Source organism: Somniosus microcephalus, chromosome 5 (genome assembly GCF_052327205.1).
Source record: "Somniosus microcephalus isolate GS21.2 chromosome 5, FLI_Smic_1.0, whole genome shotgun sequence".
Classification (NCBI taxonomy): domain Eukaryota; kingdom Metazoa; phylum Chordata; class Chondrichthyes; order Squaliformes; family Somniosidae; genus Somniosus; species Somniosus microcephalus.
The window spans coordinates 9,280,601-9,293,074 of record NC_140991.1 but is presented as its reverse complement, the minus strand read 5'-3'; the positions used below and the strand labels follow the sequence as shown (position 1 = coordinate 9,293,074).

Below are 12,474 nucleotides of genomic sequence, written 5' to 3'. Positions count from 1 at the left end.
GGACAGGGATGGATGGGCGGCGCAGACACGATGGGCCGAAGGGCCTCTTTCTGTGCTGTAAAACTCTATGACTCTATGACTCTATGACTCTCCCTCGAATGACATCGTCCATTACCTCAGACAGGACTGGATCGTTGCGGGTGTACCTTCGCAGCTGAACTGCAGTGACAGGTGCTCCCTCCACTTGTCTAAAGTAGAAGATGTCTATCTGACGAGGCTCTGGGGGAGTAACAGGCAAGGGTAGCCTCGAGAGACCGTCTGCGTTGCTGTGCAAGTCTGATTTGCGATATTTGATGTTGTATGTGTGTCCTGACAACAGTAAAGCCCACCTTTGCATCCTGCTTGCAGCGAGAGACGGAATTTCGGTGTGGGGCCCGAAGATTGAAGTCAATGGACGGTGGTCCGTCAGGAGTGTGAACCTTCTCCCAAACAGGTACTGATGATGAAATTTTCGAATTCCCAAAAACGATTCCCAAGGCCTCGCGCTCGATCTGCACATAGTTACTCTCGGCCTTGTTCAAGGTGCGTGATGCAAAAGCGATAGGTTTCTCTTCACCCGAAGGCATGATGTGGGATATGACTGCTCCCACACCATATGGTGATGCATCACATGCTAGCTGCACGGGTAGCTTTAGGTCGAAGTGTGTCAGGACCTCCGATTTCAGCAATGCTTTCTTTGCTTGGGCGAAAGCTTCGTTGCACAGTTCAGTCCATTTCCATGTTTTGCCTTGACATAGCAACTGATGTAACGGCTTCAGCAATGTTGCTAAGTCTGGAATAAACTTCCCATTGTAGTTAAGTAGCCCCAGAAATGAACGTAACTGGCTCACATTCTGGGGTGCTGGGGCCTCCACGATCGCCTTGACCTTTGACGGCGCCTTATGCAGGCCAGTAGCGTCAATCACATGCCCCAGGTACTCAACTGAAGACTGAAAGAATTCACATTTGTCTTTACGAACTCTGAGTCCGTACTCTTTCAGTCATTGTAGTGTCGCATCCAAGTTCAGAAGATGATCCTCCTCATTTGTCCCAGTGACAAGGATGTCGTCCAGGTAGCACTGGACTCCTGGCAGTCCACTCAAAATCTGATCCATTGCCCTTTGGAATAGAGCAAGGGCCAACGTAATTCCAAACGGAAGGCGGCAGTACCTGTATAGCCCCTTGTGTGTCACAATTGTCAGCAGCTCCTTTGATTTGTCATCGGCATGCATTTGTAGATAAGCCTGGCATAAGTCTATTTTGCTGAACTTTTGTCCTCCGGCCAGGCCCGTAAAAAGATCATCAATGAGGGGAAGAGGGTACTGTTCCGCAGACAGCACCGGGTTAATAGTCACTTTAAAATCCCCGCAGATTCGAACAGATCCATCCTTTTTCAGGACAGGAACAATGGGTGTGGCCCATTTGCTCACGCTCACAGGCTCCAGGATTCCATTCTCGACTAAGGCCTCCAAGTTAGCCTCAACTTTTGGCCTAATTGCATAGGGTACAGGTCGGGCTTTGTGAAACTTCGGCTTGCTGTCAGGTTTAATGTCCAGTCTCACGCTGATCTTTTTCATGCTCCCAAGTTCCCCATTGAAGAGTTCTGCATGTTTGTTTAACACTGCAGTCAGACCTGACTCCCCTTTTGACATCATGCGGACTGCAGGCCAGTCCAGCGTGATTTTCTCTAGCCACGCACGTCCCAGTAGCGATGGGTAATTTCCCTTTACCACATATAGTGGCAGTTTTGCAGTCTGTCCGTTCAATTTAACTGTCACCTCAATGACACCTCTCATGGCCACAGGTTCGCCGGTATACGTCTTTAGCACAATGTTTGTTGGCTGAAGGGTAAGATGCTTTAGCATTTTGTTGTAGACAGTGTCTGAAACAAGGGACACAGCCACGCCTGTGTCCACCTCCATCCGCACTGATTGACCCTCCACCAGTGGTGACACCCAGTAGCCATTTAAATCACCTGCAACCGTCAGTATGTGCACCTCTTCCTCCTCAGAGGTGTCGCTCCCCTCTGTTTTGCTTGTTCCATCATACTGCACTGAATGAACACTCTTTTTCCTCTCTTGTCCAAATACAGACATTTTGCTTCCATGCTTCCCAGCTCTGTCTGTTCTTTTTTTACCTCTATAGGCGCGTTCAATGTGACCCTTTTTGCCACAATTTCGGCATTCCAGCTCCGTACACCAGCAGTCATTAGCGTGATGGCCTGTTTTCCCACAACGGTAACATGTGCCGTTCCGCGCACCTTTAGGCTCAAACGACACCTTGTGAACTCTCCCTGTTGAACTCAACTGGTGAGCCTCCTTTTCCGCCATCTCCGTGGAGACACTAACTTCAATGGCCTTTTCAAGAGTAAGGTTGTCCTTAGTAAGAAGGCGCTTCTGTGTGGCTGCATTTTGCAGACCACACACAAGTCTGTCTCTAATGGTGTCATTCAGCACCTCCTTGAACTGGCAGTGTTCCGACAACCTTTTTAAAACAGCAATAAACATCGTCACTGATTCCCCCTCCTCTTGATTCCGTTTATGAAATCTAAATCTCTCAGCAATAACCAGAGGTTTTGGTGAAAAATGTGCTCCAAGAATTTCCACTAGTTGCTTATATGTTTTAGTTCCTGGCTTATCTGGTTGCACGAGGCTGCGAAGTAAATTGAATGTCTTCGGCCCGATTACACTCAAAAAGGTAGGCACGACCTTTTCATTTGCCACCGCATTCGCCAATACAAAATAGTCAAAACGTTCTGTATAAGCGCTCCATTGCTCCACATTTTCATCAAAATCACCGATGTTTCCTAATATAGTAGCCATCTCACGTTTCAAATTAAATTTTCTGTTTACTCACTGCACCCGTAACGTACGCAGATTCATCCGCTCCTCGTTGCCACTTGTTGTATCGGTACCTTTCTACCTAGACACAATTTAGGACTCAGAACTCAGAGATTCAAACATGAAGTGCTTTATTGGAAGGAAAGGAAGTTCTGGAAAGTTCCGAACAAAGAGAGCTAAACTTAACAGAGAACACCCAACCATTTATCTCCTGTGACAGCGCCACCACAGGTGGGAGGAGAACACACAATAGAACACAAAATATATAACAATCTGGTCATTATCACACTGCTGTTTGTGGGAGCTTGCTGTGCGCAAATTGGCTACCGTGTTTCCCACATTACAACAGTGACTACACTTCAAATAGTACTTCATTGACTGTAAAGCGCTTTGAGATGTTCGGTGGTAATGAAAGGCGCTATATAAATGTAAGTCTTTCTTTCTTTCTAGTGCTGTGGGATCTTTTACAATCGCCCGAGAGGGCAGACGGGGCCTTGGCTTAACGGCTCCTCCAAAAGACGGCACCTTGACAGTGCAGCACTCCTTCAGTACTGCACTGGGATTGTCAACCTGAATTATGTGCTCAAGTCTCTGGAGTTTTTTTAAATTCGTATATGAGATGTGGGCATCGCTGGCAAGGCCGGCATTTATTGCCCATCCCTAGTTGCCCTTGAGAAGGTGGTGGTGAGCCGCCTTCTTGAACTGCTGCAGTCCGTGTGGTGAAGGTACTCCCACAGTGCTGTTAGGGAGGGAGTTCCAGGATTTTGACCCAGCGACGATGAAGGATCAGTGATATATTTCCAAGTCAGGATGGTGTGTGACTTGGAGGGGAACTTGGAGGTGGTGGTGTTCCCATGTGCCCTTGTCCTTCTAGGCAGTAGAGGTCATGGGTTTGGGAGGTGCTGCCGAAGAAGCCTTGGCAAGTTGCTGCAGTGCATCTTGTAGATGGTACACACTGCAGCCATGGTGCGCCGGTGGTGGAGGGAGTGAATGTTTAAGGTGGTGGATGGGGTGCCAATCAAGTGGGCTGCTTTGTCCTGGATGGAGGCGAGCTTCTTGAATGTTGTTGGAGCTGCACTCGTCCAGGCAAGTGGAGAGTATGCCATCACACTCCTTATTTGTGCCTTGTAGATGGTGGAAAGGCTTTGGGGAGTCAGGAGGTGAGACACTCGCCACAGAATACCCAGCCTCTGACCTGCTCTTGTTGCCACAATATTTATGTGGCTGGTCCAGTTAAGTTTCTGGTCAATGATGACCCCCAGGATGTTGATGGTGGGGGATTCAGCGATGGTAATACCGTTGAATGTCAAGGGGAGGTGGTTAGACTCTCGCTTGTTGGAGATAGTCATTGCCTGGCACTTCTGTGGCGCAAATGTTACCTGCCACTTATCAGCCCAAGCCTGAACGTTGTCCAGGTCTTGTTGCATGCGGGCATGGGCTGCTTGAACCCACAACCTTTTAACTCAGAGCAAGACTGAGAAAGAGTGAGACACTGAATGGGATACTGAAAAAAGGAGCAAAAAGATACCAAGACAGAAAGAACGAGAGACATACTGAGAAAGAGAAGAACTGAGACAGAGTGAGAAACTAGGATAAAGAGCCAATAAGGAGAGGGCATGAGAGAGACTGAGAAAGAGAGATTAGGATAAACAGAGGCCCCGATTTTAATCTAACCCACCTGGTGAGGATGGGCAAGTGCAGATCGTATGGCTGATTGATCTGAACCTGTCCCGTTCTCACTGGGAGAGTTAAGTTAAAATTGGGCTGAAGAGACCATGGGAACCGCGAAATACAGTGAGAGACTGAGAAAATGAATGTGAGAGAAACAGGTAAAGGAGCAAGAGAAACAGATAAAGGAGCAAGAGACCGAGAGAAAGCGAGATTCAGAGAAACAAGAAACAAACATCAATCTGTGTTCATTTAACAGCAACAGTCCCACTTGTGAAGTTGTCTGTATCTGCTCATTGCTCCTGGCAACATGCACACATATACACCTGTGCGCACACACACACACACCCAGATAGACCTGAGACATGACTGGAGCTTCCTACCTGTTTTTATCAATGATGATTGCGGGTCCGGCAACTGTGTCATCACATGACAGCTCCTCCAGCAGGTATACAGCGGTATCCAGGTAACCGTCATCAAAGTAACACTTTACCACCTGCCGACCAATAGGGAAAGAGAAGGCTTTAAGCTGGAAGAGGGGCCATTGTGTCATGGTTCCAAACTCTAGGGGGGAGAAATTCATTAGCGCCCAGGAGTGGGCGGTAACTTTGGAAAAGTTTGAGATTTAACGCCAGGTGCTAATGAATCTCGCTGCATGCAAAATTCCATGTCATCACTCAAAGAAAGGATGGGAGGAGCGCGAAATCAAGCGTTAATGACTGAGCTCAGTGGCGTTAGACTCAAAGCGCTAACCAATATCAGGTGCAGTCTAATCGTTAGTCATCATTGCCACAGGCTGTTTCAAGTTCTTAAAGGGAAGGTTCAATCATGCTGCAGAACCTCATTCTCAGCATTGCTGGTTCTGCAGCTGTCTCAGCAAGCAGCAGAAGGCCAAGGAGAAGGAACCGGACCACTGATGAAGGTGTCATTATGGCAGATCAACGGCCCAGGGAGAAAGCTCGCAGATTCTGCGACCAGGCATTGGAGGCGTTGGTCTTCGCTGTGGAGAGACGGAGGGCGGTGCTCTACCCGGCAAGTGGCAGGAGGCCTTTGCCGCAAGACTTCCGGATCATGTGGAGGGAGGTTGCGCAGCAGGTCTCGGGCAGTAGTGTGGACCCCAGGACCCACACACAGTGCAGGAAGAAATTTAACGACCTCACTCGGGTGGTCAGGGTGAGTCAATGTTTCAACAAATGCTGCATACCACCATCTGAACCTGTCTGCACACACTGGCAAAAGCACCACACCCCCAGCACTCAACCACCAACAATCTCCACCTACCAACACTCACACCCACATCTCACACCTTGCACAAAATGACATAGAAACATAGAAAAATAGCAGGAGTAGGCAATTCGGCCCTTCGAGCCTGCTCTGCCATTCAATATGATCATGGTTGATCCTCTATCTCAATACCATATTCCTGCTCTCTCCCCATACCCCTTGATGCCTTTTGTGTCCAGAAATCTATCTATCTCCTTCTTAAATATATTCAACTATGGCAGGCACATCTCCCAAACACATTGCTCCACACTCACTCACACACTTTCCTTTTTCCTGCAGGCCAAGGTTGCTCACAACAGGAGGGAGCAGGAGCGCACAGGCGGGGGAAAACCTGACACCCAACCACTTTCTGCGCTGGAGGAAAGTGCTGCAAATCATTGGGCACCAGGTGGTGGGCGCCGTGGCCACCGGCAACGTTGACCCTCTTGGGGACAACAACGGTATGTTCATCCCCTTCCTTCTTCTCACATTCCACTTCCCCCTCACCCCACAAGCCTTCCTTTCCCACTTTCCAGCGAATCATGCTGCATACATGCCTTTCTCCCTTCCTGCCCCCCTCCCCTCCCCTCTCCTCCCCTTAACCCGACTCTTGTGCCTTTATGCTTTCAGATAATGAGCAAGTAGCTGAGCAGCTTGAAGCACAAAGAAGACACCGTGTCACTGCATGTCTCACCCGCAGGCACCAGCTCAGATACTGGCACTACACGATCTTTAGAGGCTAGTCTCTCTCTTCTCTTAGGCAGTCCCTCGGAACCGAGGATGACTTGCTTCCACATTAAAAATGAGTTCGCAGGTGACTGATGAGTCCAATGCGGGACCTACAGTCTCTGTCACAGGTGGGGCAGACAGTGGTTGAAGGGGCGGGTGGGTGGGGTGCTTGGGTTGACGTGCGCTCCTTGCGCTGCCTGCGCTTGGCTTCCGCTTGCTCCCGGCAAAGAGACTCGAGGTGTTCGGCACCTTCCCGGATGCTTCTCCTCCACTTTGTGCGGTCTTGGGCCAGGGATTCTCAGGTGTCGGTGGGGATGTTACACTTTTTCAAGGAGGCTTTGAGGGTGTCCTTGAAGCGTTTCCTCTGCCCACCTGGGGCTCTCTTGCCGTGCCGGAGCTTCGAGTAGAGCGTTGTTTTCGGAGTATCGTATCGGGCATGCGGACAATGTGACCCGTCCATCGGAGCTGATTGAGCGTGGTCAAAGCTTCGATGCTGGGGATGTTGGCCTGGGCAAGAACACTCACGTTGGTGCGCCTATCCTGCCAATGGATTTGCAGGATCTTGCGGAGGCAGCGTTGGTGGTACCTCTCCAGTGCTTTGAGGTGCCTGCTGTACATGGTCCATGTCTCTGAGGCATACAGCAGGGCGGGTATCACTGCTGCCCTGTAGATCATGAGATTAGTGCCGGGTTTGAGGTCCTGGTCTTCAAACACTCTCTTCCTCAGGCGACCGAAGGCTGCACTGGCACACTGAAGGCGGTGTTGGACTTCGTCGTCAACGTCTGCCCTTGTTGACAGTAGGCTCCCGAGGTATGGAAAGTGGTCCACGTTGTCCAAGGCCTTGTCGTGGATTTTGATAATCGGGGGGCAGCACTGTGTGGCAGGGGCAGGTTGGTAGAGGACCTTTGTCTTACGGATGTTTCATGTAAGGCCCATGTTCTCGTACGCTTCGGTGAAGGTGTTGATGATGGTTTGTGTTGTATCCGTGTGTTAATGGAGACACGGAATGCAGGAGTTGGTTTCACAGGTGTTTACTGAACAAAGTCTGGAGGTGAACTAACAGATACAAGACACTATACAGGCTTATATAGCCCGAGTGGCCATTACCGACATTACAGTACACAGGGGGCTCTTAAAGGCACATACACCACAATTCCTCCCCTTTTAGACAACCAGTACATAACATTTTAAGTAATCATTAATTAACATGTTACAAGAACAATAATCTACACATTTGCTGCAGTTAATCAATTATAAGTCAGTCTCTCTGGAGGCTTCCTGACTCAGTCCGGATAACGCCTCGGTGGTGCAGTAGCTTTTGGTGGTGTAGTAGGTTCTTTTGGCAAGGTCGATTCAGATTGAATGCCAGTGTCGGGTTCATCTGGTTCCAGTATCACCGGATCGGAGGTAGATACTATGGGTATCTCTGCTTCATCATTAGGCGTATAGAGTTGTGGTGTAGTTTGTCCCTTTTCGGATGACTCTATGATCTGGTCAGCATGGCGCCTTATTATGCTTTCTCCAATGTCCACGGTATACATCAGCGGTCCTAGTCGTGTGCAAATAGTTCCAGGCTGCCATTTCTCGGTACGGTAGTCCCGGGCCAAAACTTGTTGACCTATCTGGAAGGTTCTAATTGGTCTTTCATTCATGCCTTGAAATTGCCGGTTCTCTACATCCCTTCTGATGTTTGGCTTGATCAAATCCAGCCGGCATCTTAGGCTTCTATTGAAGAACATCATGGCGGGAGTTTGGTTGGTAACCACATGTGTTGCATTCCTGTATGCAAACAAGAAGTTATCTACCTTATGCTGTAGATTTATGTCTTCATTACCCATGGCCTTTATGGCCTTCTTGAAGGTCTGGACAAACCTTTCAGCCAATCCATTGGTGGCGGGATGGTATGGGGCGGACGTGTAGTGCTTAACCCCATTGTTTTTTAAGAACTTCCTGAATTCTTCGGACACAAATTGCGGTCCATTATCAGAACAGATCTGTTCAGGCAGCCCATTCCTGGCAAATATGGTCCTTAATACTGTGATGGTTTTTTCCGTGGTGGTGGAGGACATCTTTATTACCTCCGGCCACTTGGAGTGTGCATCCACCGCGATTAAGAACATTGAGTCCATAAATGGACCAGCAAAGTCGATGTGTACCCTTTGCCATGGAGATGAGGGCCACTCCCATGGATGTAGAGGGGCTTGTGGTGGGGCGTTTTGGACCTTCTGGCATTCTAGGCAGCTCTTGGTCATTTCTTCGATGTCTCCATCGATACCTGGCCACCACACAAACGCTCTGGCTAGGTTCTTCATTTTCACTCCACCCAGATGCCCCTCGTGAAGCTCCTTTAGCACTTTATCCTGGAGTTTGGGTGGAATCACCACTCTGGATCCACACATCAAGGTTCCTCGGCACACTGACAGCTGTTCTCTTCTTTGCGAGAATGCTGGCAACAGTGGTTCGCCATGTGCTGGCCATCCCTTCACCGTTAAATCGTAGACTCGTGAGAGAGTCGGGTCATTTCTCGTTTCCTTTTCAATGGCAGAATTTGTTACTGGTAGACATTCCACTATGGTTGAGTGGAACATCTCCACTGGGTCCACTGTAGGTGCCTCTTCTACCGTTGGCAACGGTAGGCGCGATAAACCGTCAACAATCCCATGCTGTTTTGATCCTTTGTATTCTATGTCATATTGGTGTGCCCCTAGGAAAAGGGACCACCTCTGTAGCCTTTGCGCTGTCATAATGGGAACGCCCTTTTTAGGGTTGAATATGGAGACGAGGGGTTGATGGTCAGTCAACAAGGTAAATTTTTGTCCGTGTAGGTAATGGTTGAATTTCTTCACTCCCCATACCAGGCTGAGTGCTTCCCTGTCGATCTGGGCATAGTTACGCTCAGCTGAGTTCAATGAGCGTGACGCAAAAGCTATCGGCCGCTCCGAGCCATCAGGGAATCTATGCGATAATACCGCTCCTACGCCGTAAGGGGATGCATCGCACGCCAGTCTGATTGGCAGTGATGGGTTGTAATGAGCCAAAACTTCCGTGGACGTGATCAAGCCTTTGCATTTATGGAAGGCACGTTTACAGTCTTCGCTCCATTTCCAAATTACTCCCGTTTGTAGCAGTTCGTTAAGAGGGTGCAGAAGAGTTGACAAGTTCGGTAAAAATTTATGATAGTAATTTATCAATCCCAGGAACGACCTTAATTGTGAGACATTTTCAGGTGCTGGGGCTTTTATGACCGCTTCAATTTTTTCAGGTGACTTATGCAACCCTTCCTCGTTAATTATGTGGCCACAATATGATATTTGTTTCTGGAAAAATTCGCACTTGGGGCGATTTGCTCGTAGGCCCCGTTCTCTCAGCCTAGTGAGCACCTGCTCCAAATTGGCAAGGTGCTCGTTGTCGTTTTCTCCTGTTACAAGGATGTCGTCTAGGTAGCATTGAGTCCCCGGAATCCCTTGGAGGATTTGCTCCATAGCTCTTTGCCAGACAGCTGGAGCTGATGCTACTCCGAAAACCAGTCAATTGTACTGGTACAGGCCTTTGTGTGTATTTATCGTGAGATACTTTTTAGAGGCCTCTTCAACCTCCATCTGTAGATATGCCTGTGCCAAGTCAATTTTGGTGAAACGTTGCCCTCCGGATAGTGAGGCGAAAATATCTTCTATCCTTGGAAGAGGATACTGTACCGTGTGAAGGACCGGGTTTACAGTCACCTTGAAGTCCCCAAAGATGCGAATTTTTCTCTGTTCTTCAGATTTATCATTATTCAACGTTTTCTTCATGACCGGGACGATGGGTGTTGCCCACTCGCTCCAATCTATCTTGGATAATACGCCTGCCTTTTCCAAATTCTCCAGCTCTGCCTCGACTGCTGGACGAATTGCGTATGGCACCGGCCTTGCCTTAAAAAACTTGGGAATTGCCGCATCTTCCACTTTTATTGAGGCGGTGACACCTTTCAAGGTTCCTAGTTCCTGTTGAAACACTTCCTTGGCGTTGGCCAAGATGTCTTTTAATCGTTCAGGTATGACGTCATCATCATTTTTTTTCTTACTGGTCACCGTCAGTGCCTGAATGGAGTGCCAGTCTAAACGTATCTTCCTGATCCATTCACGTCCCAACAGCGGTGGACCACCATCTTGCAGAACGTATAAATACAACTTCTGTATTTCCTTGCCGTTGTATACAACAGGCACCCTTATTTTCCCTTTGGGGTATACTTTCTGCCCCGTATATGTTTTCAAGATAATGGATGTGTCTTTCAAAGGTATATGCGGAAATAGCCGCTCGTAATCCCGTCGACTTATGACGGTCAGAGCTGATCCTGTATCTAGCTCCATTTTAACTGGGGACCCTGCTATCGTGAGGGTAACCCAAATGGTCTGGTAATCTTCTTTGGCAATTACATTATGTAATTTGAGACAGCTTAGTCTCTTGTTTCTGGAGTCGCTATCGCTCTTCTGGTCTTCGGAGCTACTGTCCGTCATCATTTGTACCTTTCTGTACTTTTCCTTATTGATTTTTTTCCTATCCGTGAATTTTTTGTTTCCAGATCGGCATACACATGCAATGTGTCCAATCTTTCCGCATTGCCTGCATGCTTTGTCCTTGAACCAGCAGACCCTCTGGTCATGGGTGGATCTGCCGCCGCGATAACATCTCTCGAAACCCTGTGTCATTTCATGGGTGCCGAAGTCCTATGGCTTTTGCTGTATCTCTGCAGCTCCTCTTGCGGCTGCTTCGTATGATACAGCCACACTGAAAGCCTTGTCCAGTGTCAAATCTTTCTCAGAAAGTAGCCTTTTCTGTGTTCCTTCACTTAGGAGACCGCAGACGAATTTGTCTCGAAGAGAATCTGCCAGTCCTGCCCCGAATTGGCAGTGCTTTGACAGCTTCCTTAATTCGGTGAGGTAATCAGCGTTACTTTCATTCTTGTGCTGATTCCTCCTGAAGAATTTGAATCGTTCCGCTATCAGCAGCGGTGTTGGGTTTAAGTGCTCCTGTAGGGTATCAACAATCTCCTTAAAATTCTTGTCCTTCGGTTTGGCTGGAGTGATTAAGTTTCGTAACAGCCCGTATGTCCTTGCGCCCATTAGATTTAGAAGTACTGATGCCTTTTTATCATCCTCTATTTCATTTGCTGTGCAATATACCTTCACTCTTTCCACATATGTGGTCCAATCCTCTATATCGCTATCGAAAGCAGTAATATTGCCAGTCTTAGGCATCCTGAAAAAAAATGGCGCCTCCTGCGCTTTCCTTTCTTCCCCGCAGAAAAAAAATGGCGCCTCCCGCGCTTTCCCGCCGCTGCCGCTGCTGACAATGCTGTTCTCCGCAGTTTTTATTTACATAGGTATTTTTAATAGGTGGAGGCTCGATCCCGCCGGACTCTCTGGGACTTTTCCCTCCCTCTGCTTGGTCCGAACGCCGACCTGCTTTGCAGCGCCGGCCGTCTCCCGAGTGCTCCACCCTCTGTCTCTGTTTGCCTCCGCCTTCGCTGCTCGGCCCTGCTGCAGAGCCAGACGATGGAGCCCCAGCCCGCCGCCCAGGAAGGATTATTGCAGTACCTGCCACCAGCTCGGCTAGCTGGTGAAACCACAGTTTTTTTTTTTCTTTCTTGTTTTTCTTCGACTTTCGTCTGAGGAATCGATCTGCTTGAGGTGCTGCCGAATTGCAGGTAAGTCCGTTTCCAATTCGTCGCCACTGTTGTATCCGTGTGTTAATGGAGACATGGAATGCAGGAGTTGGTTTCACAGGTGTTTACTGAACAAAGTCTGGAGGTGAACTAACAGATACAAGACACTATACAGGCTTATATAGCCCGAGTGGCCATTACCGGCATTACAGTACACAGGGGGCTCTTAAAGGCACATACACCACAGTTTGGAGTTCGACCTCCGAGTGAACGCAGACGCAAGCATCGTCTGCATACTGTAATTCGACGACAGAGAATGGGACGACCTTGGATCTGGACTGGAGGCGACGG

General features: G+C 48.7%; 1 protein-coding gene across 6 annotated transcripts in view; it reads right to left on the bottom strand.

Annotated features, from left to right (window-relative positions):
* The window catches only part of oplah (5-oxoprolinase, ATP-hydrolysing), a 119,902-nt gene that overhangs the window by 45,293 nt on the left and 62,135 nt on the right, over positions 1-12,474 (bottom strand). For all 6 annotated transcript variants that reach the window (XM_085987282.1, XM_085987287.1, XM_085987288.1 and 3 more), the window contains exon 16: positions 4,871-4,983. In XM_085987282.1, the coding sequence (XP_085843408.1) occupies positions 4,871-4,983 (113 nt within the window). The remainder of the gene's footprint in view (positions 1-4,870; positions 4,984-12,474) is intronic.